Source organism: Neomonachus schauinslandi, chromosome 10, assembly GCF_002201575.2.
Source record: "Neomonachus schauinslandi chromosome 10, ASM220157v2, whole genome shotgun sequence".
Lineage (NCBI taxonomy): Eukaryota > Metazoa > Chordata > Mammalia > Carnivora > Phocidae > Neomonachus > Neomonachus schauinslandi.
The window spans coordinates 83,990,325-84,012,766 of record NC_058412.1 but is presented as its reverse complement, the minus strand read 5'-3'; the positions used below and the strand labels follow the sequence as shown (position 1 = coordinate 84,012,766).

The window sequence follows — 22,442 nt, the reverse complement described above, 5'->3', positions numbered from 1 at the left end:
GAGTTTTATTGTTTTAGGTGTTACGTTTTGTTTTTTTTGTTTGTTCTAAGTTAATTTTTGTATGTAGTGTAAGATAAGGATGCAACTTCATTCTTTTGCGTGTAGATAGTCAGTTTTCCCAGCACCGTTTGTTAAAGAGACTGTTGTTTCTTCACTGAGTGGCTTGGTATCCTTGTTGAAGATCACTGAACCATGTACACAGGATTTATTTCTAGACTCCATATCCTTTTCCACTGGTCTGTGTGTCTGTCTTTATGCCAGTAACACACTGCTTTGATTACTGTAGCTTTGTATTGTTTTGAAATAGAAAATGTAAGTCTTCCCACTTTGTTCTTTTTCAAAATTGTTTTGGCTAGTCAGGGTCCCTTGAAATTATGTACGGATTTCAGGATGATTTTTTTTTTCTTCTGTTTCTAAAAAAATCACTGTTGAAGTTTTGATAGAGATGGTGTTGCAGAAGTATTTTTAAAATAAGAAGACTTTTTAAAACAATCACTTCAGGAGTTGGCCTGAATAGTCTTAGCCAATAAAGTCTCATAAATAAATATCCAGAAGATGAGAGCTACAGTCTTTTACAGGTTGTTCTTGCCTCCCTTGAGGTATGGTCACTGTATAGGAAAAACCATTACCAGGTGTTCCATGAGCCTGTGCAGTTCCTAGAACCCCTTCCCAAAGATACTATCTGCATAGAACCATCTGGCTTCCCCCTTCTCCTAGTCTTAGTGGCTCATGTGAACTGAGCCTCCCAGTTGTGTTGGGTTTGAAAGACTGAGATAATTAGGGTGAATTAAGGTAGAGACCAAGCTCACAGCCTAGAATATCATGCACTTGTGTGGAGTCACCACTTCTGTCCCTCTTCTGAAGATAAGAACCTGTCACCCGGCTCTCACCCCTGGGTGGAAGAGTGTGTTCAGAAGTCACCCCGGCCCCCAGAAGGCACTGCGGTGATTCCCATGCCATCCTGGGCATGACAGGAGATTTTCAGTGGGAAATGAGTAGTGAGTGGATGTGGGTGGGGAGGTTGGGCATTTTTGGGTGGGAAGGGATGTTTTCTGAGAAAGTTATATTGGAGAATTCACCATGAGGACAGTTTTTCCCCATTGGCCTGTTTTGCCTGTCGTTTCTGAAACCCAGCCCTTAATGTGCCGATACCTAAAAGAGAGCAATGGTCGCTGGTTGGGGAGAGGGTGGGAGGCCCGGGAGGTCCCCGCAGGCCTTCTTGCTTGGGGGCTGAAGCTGTGTACAGGGAGGGTTCACTTTGGCAGCAGCGTCTTGGATCCCCCATGATGGTGATGATATTTTCTCTCACCCGGAGGTGAAGTGGGATGGCACTGGACAGACTTGGTTGTCTGCAGGGATGGCCTTGGGATACGTGCTTCTTCATCACTGCTATTTCACAGGGAGACGTTGCTTCCCTGGGGCCTCTCTGCTGTGTGGCTGGTGCTCCCTGACCCTGGAGAGCAAGGGTTGGGGATGGTGATGTCACAGCGGACGCCTGTGCACGAGGGGAGTTGTGCAGAACCCAGTCGTTTTGCCATTCACGGCTTTAAAAACCACTCTCCTGGGGCGCCTGGGTGGCTCAGTCAGTTAAGCATCTGCCTTCGGCTCAGGTCTTGATCCCAGGGTCCTGGGATCGAGCCCCACATCGGGCTACCTGCTCAGCAGGATACCTGCTTCTCCCTCTCCCACTCCCCCTGCTTGTGTTCCCTCTCTCGCCGTGTCTCTCTCTGTCAAATAAATAAATAAAATCTTAAAAAAAAAAAAAAAGATTTAAAAACCACTCTCCTGACTCTAGCTGAACTGACAACAGTACCATATAATGCTCAAAAAGCTCTGGGTTTGGATTTATATTGAACTGGGTTCAAATCCTGGCATTGTCATTATTCAGCTGCTTCACCAGCAAGCTTCTTAATCTCTTGTGTAGAACAGAAATAATGGTACTTTACCCTCAAAATTATGGTAATAATTATAATGCATTATCAGCTGCTTAGTGTTCGGTGTCAAAATCTGTGTCCTCAAAATGTCTCCTGCTCAGAACTCCACGGTCTTCATTATCGGCGCAAGTTCAGACTCTACCCTGGTATTTAAAGTCTCATACGCTGTCGCCATATCGAACTTGTCACTTAGATCTTTCAGAGCCTCAGCAGAAATTCTTGTCCTTTCCTATCCCCGGTGCACAGCACCCTCATTCCCAAGTAGCCCGAGCGTGAATGAACTCCTAGCCCGTCTCTCTGCACAGCCAGGTCCACCTAGAGGCCAGATCCCTCGCTCAGTCTCCTTCATCAGACCAGCATACTCCAGAGCTGGCAGTTGGTCTTTGTATCTCCGCCTGTGTCCTCCCTGAGATAGGCATTTGATGACTGAAATCTTGTTACTAACCTTGGTTTCCAGTGTGTCGTTTTGCTCATGAGCCACTGAGCAGATCCTCAATAAATAATCAGTCAACGAAAACAAACAAAAGCGACCCTCCAACTGTCATCTCAGGGTCTGGTTTTTGTACACAAAATATGTGAAAACAAAGCAAGTAAAGCATATTTTAATGCTTTTATGTCAGATTGGTTTTACAAATTAAAAACCTTGCTTGCTTTAGATAGTCATGCTTCATTCAGTGTCTGAAAAATCGGTCTTCCTTCTGATTTGCATGCTGTATCTGGGACAGATCTCAGAAACAGTCAACTCGGTAATCAGATTGCCTCTGATTAGAGGAGAACAGGCCCAGATAGTTAGACTTGCTGTTTTTGTTTAAAGTTCTTCTAAATGCAAAAGCAAATTTGTTTTTATGAAGAATAAAGGAGTAACAACTGGAACTTCAGTGAAAGATATAGAACTGCCTTTATCATACAGCCTGATTCTTAGGAGTTCAGAATGTTTTTAGTGTTTTCCTTGGAAATTACATACTTCCATTTTTGTCTCCTTTAGTTGACCAGATATACCACCTGGCCTCTCCAGCCTCCCCTCCAAACTATATGTATAACCCCATCAAGACCCTGAAGACCAACACAATTGGGACACTAAACATGCTGGGTAAGTTGTCCTTTCCTTATTTCGCAGCTGTTGCTAGGAATGTTCTAGACAATTCCAGGCATAGGTCATTAACATTCTGTTAGAGTTTGATCTTGGTCTTTAGACCCCTCCTCCTTCATCCCCTGTCCATGCTCTTTCAGAGTGCGTTTATGAGCCATCAGTTTTCACAGGGGACACAGTCGTAGTAACGGGTCTGCATTGCCTCAGTTAAATCCCCTGGGAGTGACCACCCGTCACTGTGACCATGCATCCTTCTTCCCTTTCCCCTGTGACATGGTGTGTGTGTGCCTCTGGGCTGGAAGAGGCACTGGCGACTCTGATCCAGGGTTGGGTTTGTGTGGACTGCACACACCGGCCTGTCAGGAGCGCTCCTGGGAGGAGCAGAAGACCAGCCGACCTGATGGGGTTGTCCAAGCTGAGTACCTGAGTCTAGACTGAACTGTGGTATTCACTTTGAAGGTGAAAGGTGACAGCATGAACACCGGTAAAGGTGGCCACCCGTGCACGTTCACAAACAACATGCCTCAGATTTATAGCTGTGGGTAACATGTACATATTAATGCTTAAATTAGAGACATCTGAAGTTTGACACGGGTTTCAAAAACTAGGGGTTTGATTAGTTGCAAAGTAGAAAAAAGGAACCACTTTTTAAAATGTCAAGTGAAAAATGGATTTAATTATGGGAACATTTAAAACAGCTTCTATGAATGGATTTTGGTAAATATAGCACTAAATTTTAATTTGGGGAAGCTTGGAGACAAGGGATTGAAAGGGCAGCCGGAAGTTTTCGGATCTCTCAGACTAAACATTCTGGGGGGTCAAGCTCCGTATGAAGTGAAATGATTCATTCTCCTAGTCTAGAAAGGGCATTTGTTCTCCTCTTTGTTGCAACCCATGCCCTGGCCACCAGATGAAACAGAGTCCCCACTTTGCTCCGAGGTGAGATGTTGGTAGAGCTGCTTGCTGCCTGTTCTTGCCGCCATCAGCTCCTGCCCCTGCCCACGCTGTCTCTGCTTCCCCGGCTGCCTCCTTCGTATCGAGCTAGATACAACTGGGGAAAAGCCACGAAGCCCAGGCTGTTTCAGAAGATAGCATTCATGGTGCAGTCACTGTGCCCAAGGCACTGTCCTGCCCTCAGATTAGGCTCATCCTCAGGCTCTTCTGGCAGGGAGCTTGGCCTTGGCGTTCCCTGGAGGAGGTGATATATGGACCAGGCACCAGTGACATCGAGGAGGAAGGGATCGTTCCAGTGAAAGCTGTTAGAGTTCCAGGTGGAAGGGACCCTTGAGCCATGGCTGAGATTGGACCTGAAGTCTGGAAGGAAGGGTAAACTCCTTTCAGGAATGACAAGGACAAAACCCAAAGTGGAGGGAGAGTTGCTAGGCAACAGAGACCCTAAGCGGGACTTCGTATTCTGAACGGAGAGAGGTGCTGTCATTAATCATTCTGCACTTGAGACAAGATGCAGCAAACCCCACACGGCCCCTTCCTGGTGGGGCCCTTCCCTGTCTGTGGCTCCCCCCTTCTCTGGGCCTGTGCTCGGCTTCTTCAGGATGAGACTTCTTTGTCCAGTCTCTGCATAAACACCTGGGCACTCGAGCGGCGCACATGGGCTCCCCTGGCTCCCCCACCGAGGGGTCTTTGTGATGATGCAGATGCTCTGTGTCCTGAGTGTATCCGTGTCACTGTCCTGCTTGTGATGTCGTACTCTAGTTTGCAGGGTTTTACTGTCGGGAGGAACTTGGTAAACGGTACACAGGGTTCTTCTGTATTACTTTGTACGACTGCATGTAAATCTACAGTTGTCTTAAAAGTTTATTACAAAAAAACAAACCAGCTCGGGATCCTTCCTTTTGAAACTACTATCACTGTGGTATAAGTTATAAAGCCCTGAAGTTCCATATTCTGCTCTGTCCCTCTAACATTTTTTGTTCCACTGCACTGTGGCATTTGCACAGATGATCTCCACATCCTTGCTGTTCGGAGCCTGATTCTCTTGTTCTTGTTGTTCATCTTCCCTCTTCACAGCTCCCTGCTTCCCTCCTCCGGTGCTCCCACACCCCCCTCCCCCAGGCCCCGCACACTGGGGCCTTTCTAGGTCGCTGGCCGCCCCTAGAAGCGTCTGCAGGTGGTGTGTACATGCACTTCACGGGCACCTCGGTGCACGGCTCAGCTGGCCCCTCGGTCTGGTGATGTCTGTGCACAAAGGCTCCGTGAGGGAGTACATTCGGGAGACCCTGGGTTAAGCGAAGGGCAGTGGGTTTCTCTGGCTCAGGGCTGCTGTGAGCCTCTGAGGAACTGCTTAACGGTGGGAGTTTGTGTCTGGAGGACTTTGCCTACTTATATGACCACCATAGAACACGATGTTCTAGCCTGTTCTACCTGCAGGGGGTTATGCAGGACACGGTTCAGAGCTGGACACAGGAATGTGGTGACTTTCTTTGGAGAAGGGGCTGTTGAAACTGAGCCTCAAGGAGGCAGGAGGACAGGGTGGAGGGGCCCTGCCGGGGAGACTGGCTCAGGCACACTCGGAACGCCAGGTGGCGTGTTGAGGAAGTGGCAGGTGGACCGGCTTGTGGGGGGGATAGTGGAAGTGAGGGTGCAAACGGCCTTGCCTCTGCCTACCAGCGGTAACCCTGAATCCACCTTCCCAAACTAACAGACTCTCCATTTGCCCCTGCCTCCACTTATCAGTATCGGACTGAATACTGTGCTTCCGAGGGTTCATTTGTGTTTTTCTTTCTGGTTTTGTTTTTATTTTTGTTCCAGTGTAGATGGCAGTGTGAGTGGATGGTTCACCGTGCACAAATGATCAGAGACGATTCATACTAAAAATTTACATAAATTGGCTACAAAAATGGGCATACACATGTCATCTCCTCGTTCCCCTGAAGCTGACAGCTTCTCTGATCCTATCTTTGCTTTCTGTAGGACTTGCCAAACGAGTCGGTGCTCGTCTGCTGCTGGCCTCCACCTCGGAGGTGTATGGAGGTGAGTGGCGGGGCGCCCACAGGACACTGGCTCTGGGCCCATGGGACTGTCTTAGGTGAAGAAGGAAGCAAAAATGAGTCCAGGATTCCACTGTAAGAGGGCCCCACCTTGCTCTCCCTGTTTGTGTGCGAGGCAGCAGAGAGCCTTCCCGGCTCAGCCATCCATGTCTGCTCTCAGTGGGCCGAACCCCTTTCCTCCTGCTGAAGAACGCTCTTGGAGGACCGTGTCCTGTCACCTGGCCAGTAAGCCCCACCTCGGACAAACCCATGGAAGTATTTTTTCCATTCTGCTATGAAAGGACCCCGGAGATCATTGGTCAGGGATTTCTTTTGCCACTTTTTTTAGCTGGTCCATGTTATTCTTCGGTGTGAGCAGTGGGTGCAGTGAGCCTGACCCACCGAGATCGCAGAGCTTGGCCTTTGCTCGCTTGGCAAAGAGATAGGTGCTGATTGCCTCTCCTGTTGTATAATGATTTCTGGAAGAATCTTAAGTAGGTAGTGCCAGAAAACTCCTGAGCCTGTTTTGCCAACCTGCAGCATTTCACCCCCGTCGAGGCTTGTTAAGGCAGTCAGCATTCGGAGTGGGGTGAGGGCTGTGGTTCAGTTCACATTGATTTCTGTTCGGCCCCAAACCAACCAGTGCAGGCTTGTGCAGGTTTGTGGAGAACTGCTCAGTTGAAGCAGCAGAATCTGGACTCTGACATGGTGTAATTTGTCTACTGCACATTACTGTTTTGGACGAAGAAATGAGAAAGTCATGGGGCAAAATAGGAAGAGGTGTGTGTGTTTTTTTTTTTTAAATAAGGGAACCAAGTGGAAAAAAAAATAGAAACAAATTCTAAATGCAGTTCTGTTCTCTGTAATCCCTGTGAAAAGGTGGAGCACAATCCACTTTGAAATCTTGGCAGTTAAAAGCGTCCACCGCCAACCTGTTTGGCCAGTTGCTTTTGGAACGGGCATTGAGTGGACTTGCATTTCTCCTTCCTGTCCTTTCCGTAGCAAGACTTACCAAGGGATCAGTACGTTTCCCTTTATAGGGCATTGGATGATTCCCCTTTGCTTTCTGTGTGACAAGAGGAGTGGTGTTGATACAGTTCAAAGGGCTAAAGCTTTTTAAATGTCTCAAATATAAAGGTACTCCTCTTATTGGTCCAAGAGGGCACAATGACATGTTTTCCCTGTCCAGCCTTCTTCCTCCGTTGCCTCATTTATTATCTGCATATTTGATGACACCTCATGTTCCTTAGGGTTCTTAAATGACATCAGGGTGTAACTGGCTGGCTCCGGTGTTTGATCACTGCAGTAAACGGATGCTTCGTGGAGGGGTGATTGGTGGGTTAACCTCACAACATACCGAGAAGGGAAGACTAATTGGAAATCAATTTTGACTCTAGATCTTTTTTAACGACAAGGTGTGGGGACTTTATAAAGCCGTGTCTTGAACCTTGGGCATCTGGACACCTCAGCCCAGGGGTGCCCATCAAGGAGCAGAGTCAGGGGTATGCCCGATCTTCTCTTTCTTGCCATTTGCTCAATTTATGACGGTCTCTCTGGAATCTAGGTGGCCCAGCTCTTGTCAAAAATCCCCAAAAAAGGTCTCTCGATTGTCACATCTGTGTGAAATTAAGTCACTGGTTTTCTTCTCTCAGGGAATATTCGCCATAGACCTTTTCTCTCATCCTGCAGTAAAACTATGCCCCCCTTTTAAGAGAATTTTAAACCACAGCAGTGGCTAGAGAGGTCTGAGTCTGTGCCTTGATTCCATCACACTGCAGGGGAGTGCCAGCCTCCTGAAGGGGGCCGGCTGGCTTCGGCACCTGTGTATTCATGTCTCTGAGCTGCGTGGGTCCCATTGTCCCCATGAGCTGAAGTCAGATTTTGGCTTTAAGATAAGCAAGAAATGAATTTATAACACAGAGCTCCTGTACATTGTTCAGATTTCTTGGCAAAGATTTATACATTTTATACTATGGCTGTTATGTACCATATACATAAGGTTTTAATTCACATTTCAAAAATATACTTGTGTTACAAAAGCATTTGTTACTAGGTTTCTTTAAATAGTCTGTCCCCTTGGCACATCTTAAAATGTGATTGATTTACCCACGAGAAAAGCAGGAATTGGGAATATAAAATGTGTGCTAAAGGGTCAAGCAGTCATTTGCCTTAGGACACTCTGTCCTTCTGCCTACACAGACCAGGGTACTGATCGTCTCACTGAGGTTCTCAGTGAGCTCCTCAAGTTTGTTCTCATGTTGTTGGCACATGGGAAAGTCCACGTGTTCCACAGAGATGCTCTTAAAATTATTTCAGTAAGTACATGCTTTACTATGATTATTTTATAAAGTGGAACCATATATTCCTTCACATAGATTACATTTAATTATAGTTTGTATAATTAAATGTTAAGAACAATTTACGGGGGAGAGGGGAGACTTGGCAATTGAGTGACCTTGGTCTTATAAGTTATTTTTTTCCCTGTAAAACACTGTCTTTACTTAATACGGGAGGTAAGAAGAGTGCATCCCTCTGGAACTGGGGAGAATGGACTGTGCCACATTGATAGGTATCTCCCCATTTGTAAATGTTTACCTTGGTCTTTCTAGAGCAGTCTTGTGCATCATAAATATTCATCATTCAGAATGCATATGAACTTGATGAACACACAGTCTCACTTTCCCACACTCCTAGATCCTGAAGTCCACCCTCAGAGTGAGGAATACTGGGGCCATGTGAATCCAATAGGACCCCGAGCCTGCTACGATGAAGGGAAGCGCGTTGCCGAGACCATGTGCTATGCCTACATGAAGCAGGTATGGAGCCGCGTTCTGGGGGCTTGGGGTGTAGATGCGCAGAACACCCGTTCCATCAAATGCAGAGTGCCATACAGGAGTGCAATGCCGTGATTAAGTTTGCCCGACAGTGGCTACTGAAGAAGCTTAGTTTCCCACTACTATAAATTAATAGTATTATCAACAGCTTTTCCTGTGTATGTCCTTTTTTAAAAACGATTTCCTGGAGATAAATGCTCCAGTGTGGAATGCTGTTGCATGGCTATTAACAGTACATTTCTCTATTGCCTGATTGCTCACCAGCAGTTAGTAAGTGCTTCTGTTTTCCTGAAGCCTCCAAATCAGTGAACTTTATTATTATTATTATTATTTTTACTTTGAGTTACTTAATAGGTATAAAAATGAATTTGATTGTTTTAATTTGAAACTTTTTAGGAATTGTTATTTATAGTTATTTACTATTTCCTGATTTCTTAATTATTCATTGCCACACTGGGGGCTTCTCCCATGGATGACGTCATGTTGCGGATCTGCTCACCTGCATACTGTAGCAGAAGGAGCCCGTGAGACTGAGAGGTGGAGGGTCTGGGTTCCCACCCTGGCTCTGCCTCTGTGTGCCTTGAACCTGTGACCCATCTGTCACAGCACTGTGACTCTAGGCGAGGGCCCAGCTAGGCTGCGGTCACTGTCTCTGAGCTTGGACCAGCTTTCTGACATCCTCACGGATGTGCCCTCTGGTAGAGGAGGGAGGGCATGGGGGCAAATCATTGCAGACTGGAGTCATCTGATGTGGCCTATGCTCCGAGGACTTAAGAGACTTGGATGTCTGTCCCTGAGAGCAGCATTCTGAGGCCGAGGATCCTGCCTGCCGGTGAGCTCAGATGGTCATGTTTTGCATGACGGAAGAGGCGTGTCAACATGCCTGCCACTGAGTGTCCCTGAGCATCTTTTTTTCACAGAAGAGAGTTGTCAGGAGCTTTTTTCCTCATGTCTTTAATAAAATACCAACATTAAAGACCCATAGAATACTGTGCTGATGGAGGTATTTATTTATTCTGTCTTCTTTCTCAGAGGAAACACTGATTGCTTTCTAAGCTACTTTGAGCAATTGACTCATATTATCCATTCATTTTAAGAAATGTAAATGAGTTCTGGAAAGGACCTATCTTTATAGGACTTCAAGTCAAGTCCAGAATACTTGACTCCACAATTTAGGGCGGTCTACCAGATACAGAGAACAACCTCTGGATATGTTGGTACTTGAGAAGACTAACCTGAGTGCTTGAGGGGCACGTGTTGCATTTTATTGCATAATAAGTTTGAAGACTGTCGTGTTTCTCAACTGTTGGCTTGTGCTTTCAGTCTTGTGGTATTTCTTAGTGAGTTTTTATATAGGTTAAAGCTGGTGGGCAAATAGGACATTTTAATTGAACTCTTGGTTTTTATTAAATGAGTCTAGTGAGTCTCTAGGTAATACCTACTTCCTCAAGGTATGACCTCATGATAATTGTAGTATTTAGTAATACTATAGCCAGCATTCGTTGAGCACTGACTGTATGCCCCGAACGGTGATACACACCCAGGCACTAGCCAGGGTGCTCTTTTCAAACACAAACTAGCACTGCATCTGTACACGTCATCCGGCTCGTGAGCTCAGGAATATAGCATCTAGAAAAATCTGGATCTGTCAGCATTTACATTTCTGTCCACAGAGGTCTTGGGAGGTTAATGGCATGGGTAGCATTGCTCTGAAAACTGCGAAGTCATGTTCCCATTAGCAGCCCCTTGTGTGTACAGTTGATCTGTGCCTAAGTGTCCCTGATAAGAGCCCTGACAGGAGGGTGTCCCTGCATAGCAGGGGCCTTCCTTGTGAGGGACAGTCACTCACGGGAAAGCTGCCTCTGCTGTGGGATGTCTGGCTTGTGCTGCACACACAGGAGGCCCCAACAGACGATCGTTGCGGCGATGGAGGAGTCACACTGGTGGTCAAGTTCATAGTGTGCTTCTCCCTGGGACGCTGAGGGCTCTACATGTGGGAACAGTGTATGGATCGCTTCCTGTCACGGCACTAGGTTTGGGAAGGCCTTGTGGAAGAAGGGCTCTGTGCTTTTTGAGAAGCCTGGGGTCTAGGCTAATTGCACCCAGTAGTCTGTAGATTCGTCTAGGCTCATCACATTGCTTAGCACACCTGCTCAAGGACTCCTGTCTGCCTGGGGGAGTGTTACAGTCACTTGTCTGGGAATACCACCTGCCCCTGTGGTGAGCTGGGGCTTAGGAGCAGATGTGATGCAAGCCCCTTGCTCCATAGCACTGCTCCTGCTCCTTCTGGATGGCCTGAGGTCAGGGAGGGACCGCGCCCCTGGAGGGCAGGGTCATGTCCGGTTCTGGTGGCCGCCCGGCAGACGAGTGGAGCTTATGCCTCTTGATGTGGGGGGAGCGTGGCCAAGGACGGTGCCCGAGTTCTGAGAGGCCTGTGAGGAGGGCCCAGCATGGGCTTCACACCACCGTCCCTCCCCTGGTATTCATCTCACAAATACTCTGCTCCCTTGCAGGGAGAGCCATGGGTCCAAGACCGGGCCCCCTTGGGGTTCTGTCTCCCTCCTTAGTTTGGATCCTTGCTGAGGAGGAAGAAACATGGGTGCATTTCCTGTGGTGGAGAGGTGTTTGTGTTCCTGCTCTGGCAGGATGCATGGCCAGGAACAGAAAGTAAGAAAACACAGACGAGCAGGAAGGAAGAAAAGTTGTTATCCGTAATCCCATCTAGACACAAAAATAAGGACAAAACCAAGGAAAATAAACCACCATGTGAAGATTGTGAAAAGGTAAACATTTAAGACATTAAAACAAATCTTTTTACTCAGGATTTTATTATTAGCTACCAGAAAGGGTGGGGTTGGCCCTCTCTGGGTGTGGCCTGGTATTGTGGCGGGGGTCGGGGGGGGGGGGGGGCGGGGGTGGCCCCTCGGGGTGGGGCGGGGTCTTGGGGGGTCAGGGTTGGTCCTCTGGGTGTGGCCTGGTCTTGGGGTCAGGGTTGGTCCTCTGAGTGTGACTTGGTCTTGAGGGGTCAGGGCTGGCCCCTCTGGGTATGGCCTGGTCTTGGGGGATCAGGGCTGACCCTCTGGGTATGGCCTGGTCTTGGGGGGTCAGGGTTGACCCCTCTAGGAATGGCCTGGTCTGGGGCAAATCAGACCTTCTTTGGGGTTCCCACTCGAAAGTGACTGATTTTCAGAACTCTAACTTCTGCTGCCTTTCCTTCTTCCTTAGTGGACATAACCCTTCTGGACTCTGAGCGCTCAGCATGGCGCCCTGCAGTCCAGAGGCTGTGCCCTGCAGGGCTGCAGTGGGTGTTGCAGAGGAGCCAGACCCTGTGGGCTAGGAGTGCCTGTGGTGTGCTGGCATCCTCTGTTAGGGCTCAGCCTGTAGCGCAGATCTGTTTAATCTCACCTCATTCTCATGACCCCTTTGAGGTAGGGCTGGGTCACCCATTTTACAGATGGGAAAGTGGCTACAAAACTTGGGTTGAGCTCCTCAGCCGGTAAGTGGAGTTTGAACCCACACCTGGCTGTCCAGCTGCCGATGGCCCTGGTGGGGCATGCAGGTGAGGAAGCTTGGCTCAGCAAGAGAAGATGCAGCTGCAAGTCCAAGGGCATCAGCGCTCCTCTGAGGCACGCACGGTTGGTGAGGACACCCAGAGCCAGCAGTCCATGCAGCTCTGCTCTGGAATTACCAACCTCTCCTTAGAGCGGTGTGGTTAGCCATCAAGGAGTGGTGTTGTGACGTGCTGTGTTCATAGTTAGACATATTCAGCCTTTCAGGACAGCAAGATAGATTCAAGACTTTAGGTGTGCGATTTGTGCTATCTGTCTGGAAACAAATGAAAAAAGAATGACCAGAGAGAATGGGAAACCATCATCCTTCGGCATATTTTTAATTAATTGTTTTAATAACCTTAACTCTTATTTTTTTTTTTTACATGATACATCCTTTCTTAAGTATAAGTTGTCCCTTCATTGTGAAGACCACATACGGTAGAACTTTTCTAAAGATCTAAAGGAAGGTTTTCCCTTTTCCAAAGGATTCTCAGGATTCTGAGTTCATTTTCATGTATGGAAATACCCTAATGTATTCTAAATAGAACTGGATTTCCCAGAAAACTCTGTCCCACATACCCATTTTCAAACATGTCCTTCATGGAAAGAGAAGCTCCCGTGAGTCTTTTTCCAGGGGATGGAATGAGTTGGAACCAAAGAGGATTTTCACCTTTACAAAAACATCCAAAAAGCGAACCTAGTGTTCAAAGTTTGTTTTGCAGTGAGTCATGACAGAGGTGGTGACACCCCGAGCCCCTTCCCCGGGAGCCCCACTCAGTGTTGCACCAGGTGCCAGAGCCCTGACCTGTGTCTGTGAGCATCTGAGCTTAATCTCGAATTATTCCGCTCATGTTAGCAAGATATGTCTGCAGGTATCAGAAAAGCCTAAGAAAGGTTATTTTTGGGGTCTGGGAAAGCTCAAAAATGGTTCCATGTAAGTTCATGGTAATTGCTTCTTTATTTTATGTCATTCCTGCTTCTGAAGGGTTTCATAGGAACACCCTACTTTTGGGTACCAGGAGAAACCTGTCCTTTGAACTTGTCAGGGAGGAATTAAAGTGCACTTCCTTTGTGCACTTGTATGCAGTGCTTTTATAAATGTGGGGATTTGTCTGCATGCTGTGGTCAGTGGTTGGTGTGTATTTGAGCTCCAGGCCATGCATGAGTATGACTCTCTGGAGTCTGTGGCCCACCCACAGGGCTGGGTCTGCAAAACAAGCCACCCTTCATAAAAACGTAGATTGGCAGAGCAGAAAGAAAACTCCAAAATCATCTAGTCCAGTGGTCTCGAGGTTTTGTTTTATTTTCCAGCATCAGAATACTTTTAAAAAATGAAATAGTTGGTATGTATATTTTAGTTCAAAAAACAGATATTCAGCAAGCAGCTAACAAGTCAAATGTTTGAAGATAGTATTCACCCTTTAGGGGTGAAGACCCAGTGTCGCCTTGTTTCCTGGCGCTGCCGCATGCTCGCCGAGTACCTGCCCTCCACACCTAGAAACTGGCAGAGTAGTACTTGACCCCTCCTGGCCTCGCTGTGAGCGTTGGCCTAGCCTGCTGCATAATGAACACTCCCGACTGATTGTTAAGACCAAAGCAGGGCTGTTGAGGGAGATTGCCAGACAGATGCATAACTGCTGTCCCCTGACCTTGTATGGCCTTGTCCCTTTGGCATCACCAAGAGTGAATTGCAGCTTTTTAGCACCTTGGAGAACCATGCTCAGCAAGATTGCTCTGTGTTCTGTAATGGCCTTCATCTTCTCCCCAGGTAGGGAGCAGACCCCATTAGGATGCATTTAGGAGAGGCCATAGGGGAATTACACGGTTCAGTGTTCAGGGTCTCACAGTCCTGTTGCTTTCGTGATGTGTGTGCACTTCTCCTAGGGGCATGAGGAAGATTATGGAAGCACCACAAAGTCAGGCCCATTGTACCTGGGAGCACTTTTTGTTATTTCTCTGACCCCATCCCTGCCTTAGGTACCCCCTTCAGGGCAGGCTGCCTGCACCACGGAGTGGGCGGCAGATGGCCAGCTCTTGGTCAGCACCTGCTCCCTCCCTATGCAGGGCTTCTGTGTTCCATCTTCCGGCACCTGCCATAGTGAAGACAGGGACTGTGATCATACTGTGTGGTTCAGTGGCTTGAGACAGTACTCACCAGGGAATGACTGCATTGAAAAGAGCTTTTGAGGGAGAGCCCATTTAATCCCTGCTGGCAACATTTCTCTCCTCTGGAGAGGTTTGGGGAGGGAAGAGTCTTTGTTCCAAACTTCACTGTATCTCTTGGGTTACTGCTGGTTGATCAGTCAGGCCTGCCTTCCAACTGCTCACCCTTCCTGGGCACTAGAAATAAGCAAGGAGACATTCTGATGGCAGCTCACCCTTCTGGGATTGTATATTATTGTAGCCTGGCCACTGTTTCTGAAGCCCATTTATCAGAGCAAGCCACGTGCTCTTTACCTGTGTGTGCTTACATACGCTCACTCAAGGGGCGCCCTGAGCATTGTCTTCTCTCAAGTTGCTACTGGTTTTATGTTGCTGTGACTCAAACTTAGAAGAGTCGTCCAGATGCTTGATAAAAACTTCTTGATGCTTGGAGTCATGAGCGAATGACTCCTGATCCTTACCCAGGACAAAACCATGGACACAGTGAAACCCAACCATTCTTAATGACCCGGCAGTTCCTTTTCTGAATTGCTGTTGTGCGTACATGTGTGAGTGTGCAGAGACCCTGCATTGTGCCATGGTGGAAATTCAGATGCACCAGCCTGGTAGTCAGCAGGACACTGCCCCTGGCAGATGGAATATTGAGTGTGAGTTAAGAGATTGTGCATGTGTTTGCTCATTGGTCCTGCAGAAGAGGGTCTCCCTGAAGAGGCATCGCGGCCTATTTGGCACCTTCTGGGTTTTCATTCAGGGAAGCAGGCTTTGGGTCAGATACTGATCCTTTGTTCAGGCCTGAGATGGGGAGTCATTATACTTGCCTCCAAAATGTGGATGTGAACACCCACTGGGCTGCCACCATAAGCATCCGTGTCAGTACCTGCTGACGGGTCCGCCCTCCCACTTGGAGCCCCTGCAAGATCCCAGGGGATGAGGGCTGATGAACTGTGCATGCCGAACGGGGGTGGCCTTTGTGTCCTGATGAAGCAGGACACAAACTCTGGGAGATGCCAGTGCGCGAGAGGAGAGCAGGTCTTAAGTTGAGTGAGCCTTGGGTTTATGTTTATTTCGTTTGCGTTTGAGAGCTGGAGTTTTCAAAAAAGCATGGTGGCTATCCCAGCAACTGTACCAGTCCAGAGGCGTTGTCCTGTAGCACCTAAGTTCACAATTCAAACAGGAAAACCAAAACAAACAAACCCGTGTACGTGCTGGCCAGTTCATGTCCGCAAACACAGCTTCTGTAAGGCTGTGTTCTGGAGTGTTGTCCCCGAGGACAGAGAAGTCCGGAAGATGAAAGCATTTGATTTGTTGCAAACCTTGCATAGCCTCTGCAACATGCCCAGTAGGCATGTTGGTTTGACTCGTAAATTTGATGAGGTTTTTCCAGTCTATTTCTAGGATAACACCATATTCATCTACTTCTGATTCTTCATCTTCACAATTAAATGCAAATGGATACTTTCTGAGTTCTTTTCTGTTGAGATCAACATCTCTGCTTCTTTCTCCTCCTCCCCCCATTTTGGAAATACTCTCTGGTTAGTTCAGCAGAGAAAGGAGTTGATTTATTCCTGGACCTAGGATTATAGCTCATACCTTAATCCTAAGACTCTGAGTAGCTCATGTGAGCATTATAATGCATTGCTAGGAGGAATTAGCAAAAATATAGCCGTCTGGTTTCTAGAAGTGAGCTGTGTGCTGGATCCATGCTTCCCAACCGTTTCAGATCTCGGTGCACATAAAAACTGCTCGTGTTTGTCTAGTAACTGGGACAGAGCTGAGGCTGCTGTGGGCAGAGGTGGCCAGCCGGGTGGTTCCAACCACAGGGAGGCAACATGGGTCCTTGGGACACGGTACCTCATCACCTCTCACTCATTACACTGGTGGAAAAATCTGTGCTGAATCAGCCCTGTTAGTTGAGGGTTCTTTGGACCCCAGCCTGTACTGGACCTGAAGTGGTAGAATTAGAATAGAACACTTTCGGGGCGCCTGGGTGGCTCAGATGGTTAAGTGTCTGCCTTCAGCTCAGGTCATGATCCCAGGGTCCTGGGATCGAGTCCCGCATCGGGCTCCCTGCTCCGCGGGAGGCCTGCTTCTCCCTCTCCCACTCCCTCTGCTTGTGTTCCCTCTTTCGCTGTGTCTCTCTCTGTCAAATAAATAAATAAAATCTTTAAAAAAAAAAAAAAAAGAATAGAAAACTTTCTGGATGAGTAGAGACAACAGTAGCAACCACTGCTTTTCACTACCAGGCCCGGGCCAAGGGTTATGCAGTGATTGGCTTCCTTTTTGTGAGCCCCGTGTGAGGTGAGTACGCTCCTCTCCCAAGTACAGTAGGGCTGAGCAAGGGTAAGTGGAGCTGGAGGGCTCGTGAGCCCCGGGGCCTCGCCCTGCCATCCTGCCTGCCCTCAGACTCCTGGAAAATGCACGTCTGTAGTCTAATGGGTGAAACAGATTAGACACACAGATGCTGTGGAAGTCCACTAATTCAGGGTGTGATAAAAACATTAATTTTTGATTCATGAAGAAGCAGCCTGTGAAATTAATAATTGCATGAGATAGTTTCAAGAAGGCTTTGGGGTTTAAAAAACATACTTTCCTGATTACATATTTGAAATATACTTTTCCTGATACGAAAGTAATGCATATTTATTGTAACAAAAATAGAAAGATCTAAAAAAACACGTAGGGGCGCCTGGGTGGCTCAGTTGGTTAAGCGACTGCCTTCAGCTCAGGTCATGATCTCAGGGTCCTGGGATCAAGTCCCGCGTCAGGCTCCCTGCTCGGCGGGGAGTCTGCTTCTCCCTCTGACCCTCCCCCCTCTCATGCTCTCTCTCTCTCATTCTCTCTCTCAAATAAATAAATAAAATCTTTAAACAAAAAATTAAAAAAAAAAAAAAAACACGTAGAAGAAAATGAGCACCTATAATCCGACCACGTAGAGATAGCTATTATCAGCGATGTTGGCACAGATCTTTCCAGGTTTTGTAGCTAGTAGCCCATAGGGGGCGCTGCATTGTCTTTAGTTTTTCACTAAAACAAGTCCGTTTTCTGTTGGGACAGATTGGGGGGTGTAGGGCAGTGTGCCGCTTTGAGAATGTGTGTTCCCCCTTGTCCAGGATAAAGCACTTGTTTGTTTTTCTTTGCATCAGCTACCAAACATTCATTGACCTTTAAAATCACTATTGACTGGTAAACCTGCACGAAATACCATGTGAAGATGATTATAAAAGAGTATGTACGGCATGGCCCTATTTGGGAAATATTTATTTACTAGGAAAAAAATGTTCTACAAACCTTTTTCCCCTTTTACTGCTTGCTGCCTTGCAGGTTCTCTGCCTTGCAGGTTCTCTGCCGGGAGGTCGATGGCCTGATGGGGGTGGAATCGGGGATGCATTCGAGTTTGGTATAACTCTGTGCAGTGTTCAGATTTGTTAGTGAATGTATTATGTAGACACTACCAGAAAGCCATTTTCATCTGGGAGCAAAAAGCAGGGGGTTTTCAGACTTGCTTTATGGGCCAGGCATCGGAAACATGAGGTGAAATGAAATGCATCCCACATCCTCTTCTCCTGTTCCAGGAAGGCGTTGAAGTGCGAGTGGCCAGGATCTTCAACACCTTTGGGCCACGCATGCACATGAATGATGGCCGGGTCGTCAGCAACTTCATCCTGCAGGCGCTGCAGGGCGAGCCGCTTACGGTATGTGCCGGCCTTGGGGGGGCGGGGGGGGGGCAGAGTTAGCTGTCTGCCAGCAAGTGACAAAGGAGCAGTGCCTCTTGGTTCAGGCAGTTACTTTCCTGAGGTTGCCCCTTTGCCTTGGGTACATCCCACTGCCCTTAGTGACAAGGAGGGAAGGTGCAGGGCTGGAATCTAGAAGAGTGACGGAGCCTTGGTGGCCTTGCCTAGTTCGTGGGCTGCAGCCTGGTCCACGTGGCCCAGGCCTCGGGGTGCGTCTGCCTGCACCAGCGTGCAGGCAAAGACCTTTCTGGATGTTCTCCTGGCCCACGGGCTATAGCCAGGGCCATGTGTATCCTCGGTGCCCCTCAGGTTGCTGAGAAGTGAGGTATCTGGGGCAGGTCTTGGCAGTTTTCTTGGTGATGCCCAGAAGCATGCCCTCTGCTTGTCAGGCTCAACCTGGGAGCCTTCTGGAGCCCACCTTCTGGACCTCAGTGGTCTGGGGTCAGTGGTTTGAGCGTATGGTGCAGGTGAGCACCCTTAGATACCCACCCTGCATTAGGGTGGGTGGCTCGTTCCACACACGTCCCCACCACCCCTGTCCCATCCTCAGGGAGGAGTGGTCCTCTCCTGCTCTACAAAGGGTTTGCTGATTCAGTTCTGTTGGTTTTCTTTGGTTTAGCTGAATTCTTGGTGTTCTCTTCCTCTCCTCTTCTGCTCCTCTGTCCTCTTGCTTTTCTCATTCCTCCTCCTCCTGTCTGCCTCAGCATCCTCTTCCAGCCTCAGCATCCTCCTCCTGTCTGCCTCAGCATCCTCTTCCAGCCTCAGCATCCTCCTCCTATCTGCCTTAGCATCCTCTTCCAGACCTCTGCATCCTCTCAGGCTTAGTGTTTGGTGGGCATCCAAACACTTGTTTTTGTCTTGTTACTCTGAAAACTGCAGGAGGGTTTGCTTATCAGCTGAGTGGGTTCCAAAGGGAAAGTTACAGCTCTGTGTCTGTACATATCCATCTGTCTGTCTCTCAGTAGAGTAAGGTTACTGTTTTCTGTTCAGTGATGTTCACACCCATTAATTCACTTCACTCAGTGCTCACAACAGATGTGTGGGGCCCAGGTTCTGTTATTAGCCCATGGTCCAGATGGCGAGACCGAAGCACGGAGGTTAGAGGAATCGCCCAAGCTTACGTGGCCGGACGGTGGCTGCCGGTGTCTGAGCCAGAGCCTCTGCTCTTGATCACTATTCTCCATGGTGCTCGTTTCTTCTTGGATGGGTTAGCTACACGGCTGCCAATTCAGAACAAAAAGCTTAGCCTGCTACAAAATGTATGCTCCCCCCGCCCCCAGCCCAGGGCAAGACACGTTTTACAGGTGACTTTTGCTGAACATGTTGCAGGCGAGAGGTGAATCCAAACCCCATCTCAGGGTGCCAGTGCCCCGCCCCTGCTCTTCCCTCCCCCTACCAGCTGCTAGCTCTGTGCCTCAGGGCCTGCAGACAGCATGCCGTGGTCACCCTGGGTGCTGTCCTTCTCACACTGCATACTGCTACAGTGATATGGCCTGGTGCTCTTGCCCTAAGATCCAGAATCCGGCCCCGTCCACCTCTTCTCCCGCTTCCCCCAGCCTCACTGCCGTGCGCCCCCAGTTTATTGCCCCGGCCTCCTAGCCACTCATTCTCCCTGTCGGGGTCTCTCCACCCAGCAGCTAGGGGAGCCTCTGAAGAAAAGTAGCAGCTCCGGGGAGCTTTCATCTGCTGAGAGCATGATTCACGGGCCCCCCTGTGCACCTCAGCTTCAGCCCTGCTGCTCTGCAAGCTCAGCCCCTTGCTCCCACCTGTCCCAGGAGCACGCTCCTTCCAGGCCTCTCCCTGTTCAGTCATCCTCTCAGCAGGGGAGCACTGAACCATTCTACATGTAATGACACCCAGCCGCCGCGCTGCGCCTCCTAACCGTGCTTTCTGTGGTTTTCATTGCACTTCTCAGCAACTGAAGTATTCTTTTTCCAGCCCCCAGCCCCCTTTCGAGTGTAAGCGCTTTGAAATCAGGACCTGGTTTCATTCATGGCTGTGTCCCCAGCTGCCAGAAGGGTGCCTGGTGACCAGGCAGCATGTGATAAATGCTGGTCAAGCTGAGGATCGGGTTTATAGTGGCCGCTTGCCTTTGTGATGAGCACAAGTGCTCTGTGGCTTGTTCTGGAAGTCGTGATCGTAGTGTTCCTGCAAGGTGAAGTTGCCTCTCATCCATGCTCCCCTCTGCCTGCTGTTTGGGTCCCAAGGGTTCCTTCATGGGGACCCCTCACCCTCAGGGACACTCAGGGACACTCAGGGACACTCCTGGAGCTGTTTTAGCCACTGCCCTCATGAAGTCTCCTCCCGCCCCCGATCAGAGCTGCTTCGTTTGCGGAGCGAACTGTTAAAAGCCTTCTGAGAAAGGGCTTCTTGACGGATTGCCTCCTGGGCAACAGCCAGGGCCCCAGCATCAGGTGGGCCCACCCAAGAAAGCACCCACTGTGGGCAGCTGGAGAGAACGCATGTGTTGTCGCCTCAGTGCCAGGGACCGAGGAGCAGGGCGGCAGCTAGTCCCAGACACGCTGCGTTTTGTCTTTTCTAGACACCCCTGGTGACAGGAGTCCTCAGGGAGGCCTTTCAGAAGTGTGTGGTCCCTCTTGTCACACAGAATTCTGTCCCCTCAGTGTTTTGATGAAGCCGCTCTTCATCCTTTGCTGTCTCTTTGAAATTTTGCTTTTGTCAGACAGCTTTGTGGAGAAGGTCTGGATGAGGGGGTCCTGCGTCATGACTCTCAGTCCAGCCCAGCTTTGGGAGCATTTGGTTTATCAGGGAAGGAGGGTAAGGAGGCCCATCCATCCTTTCCCGCTCTGTTTCCAACATGTTCTTTCCAAGACTAAAGGCCTCTTTCGTGGCCCCTCAGTATCTCGCCTTCCCTTTTCCAAGCTGGGTTACTGTTCTCACTTGCCTTTCCTGAAGCCCTCTGTCATCTTACCTCGGGGCAGATTTCATCCTTTGGGCCTGTCGCCACATCTTGAGTCACAGAGGTCTGTCAGGGTAACTCGGGGAGGATTATGCTGAGTTCTGCGAGTCACGCACAGAAGCTGTATTCTAGCTTGAGCTCACAAAGCTCAGAAAATACTGTGCTCCAGTTTGGAAAGTTTACAAAGTAGATGGCACAGTTCAGGTAGAGCTTGCTCATTAAGTCTGTCTTGAAGAGACTTGAGCTCATATTTCAGGCAAAGCTCTTGAGCGTGCTCACATGTTGTGAGCGTGCACACATTCGCATTAGGGTTTAATTCTGTTTTCTCACCTCACTGTGATTCATTCCAGTTTGCAGGTGAGAGAACAACTTGATTGAGGTGAATTTTTCCAGATGTGGCAGATTTGGGGTTTGAGTCACGGTCTCTATCTTTTAAAAAAGGCTTGCTGTTTTTTTCTAGAGGGAAATTTTGGAGAAACCATACTTCTTAGACCAGAATCTACATTTTATTTACCCTTTATATCTATAGTGTGGTATCGGAAGTGATCCCTAACTTTGGGCCTTCGTTCATGGAGGCACATGGGACACAGCAGTGGGGTTGGGGTTGGGGTTGGCATAGTGCTCCTCATGCCTCACCTCCCCCCCCACGTTCCTTATGCTCCCGGGCGAGTTCCCTGTGGTGCTCCCTGTGCTCCCCTCTAGTGCTCCCCTGCAGTGTTCTCCGTGCTCCCCCATAGTGCTCCCCATGCCCCCCATGTTCTTTGTGCCCCCCTGCAGTGCTCTTTATGCTGCTTCCTATGCTCCCCTATAGTGCTCCCCATGCCCCTCAAAGTGCCCCTCGTGCCCCCCAAAGTGCTCCTCGTGCCCCCCGTTTGTTCTCTCCCAAGGTGCTCCTCTGCAGTGCTCCCCTGTGGTGTTCTGTCTCCCCCCTCCCCCCGCTGCAGTGCTCCCTGGTAGTACTCCTTGTGCTCTTGGCTGCCTGCCTGCCCACCGGTTTACCTCTCCCTTTTGGTGGTTCCTGAATCACCATGCCGCTTTGACCTGCACACAGCCCTGGTTATCCAGACTGAACAGGGACCTGAATCTCCTTGCACCTCTGTCGTTCTGGGAAGTGAAGGCAGAGCTGCTAAAAGCCTGGCTTGTCTTCTCATGGAGGAAGACAAGGCGGCCATGGGAGCCGGGCAGGGTGTTCACTGTCAGCACCAGGCCCTTTGTTTCTCATGTGGTAGCAT

The 22,442-nt window shown here is 48.9% G+C and overlaps 1 protein-coding gene across 7 annotated transcripts in view; it reads left to right on the top strand.

Annotated features, from left to right (window-relative positions):
- Positions 1-22,442, top strand: part of UXS1 (UDP-glucuronate decarboxylase 1) — a 98,681-nt gene that overhangs the window by 61,505 nt on the left and 14,734 nt on the right. For 6 of the 7 annotated variants that reach the window (XM_044918696.1, XM_044918698.1, XM_021680318.2 and 3 more), the window contains exons 7-10: positions 2,920-3,024; positions 5,956-6,015; positions 8,706-8,827; positions 18,132-18,251. In XM_044918696.1, the coding sequence (XP_044774631.1) occupies positions 2,920-3,024; positions 5,956-6,015; positions 8,706-8,827; positions 18,132-18,251 (407 nt within the window). The remainder of the gene's footprint in view (positions 1-2,919; positions 3,025-5,955; positions 6,016-8,705; positions 8,828-18,131; positions 18,252-22,442) is intronic. The other variant, XM_021680319.2, reaches the window with a different exon arrangement.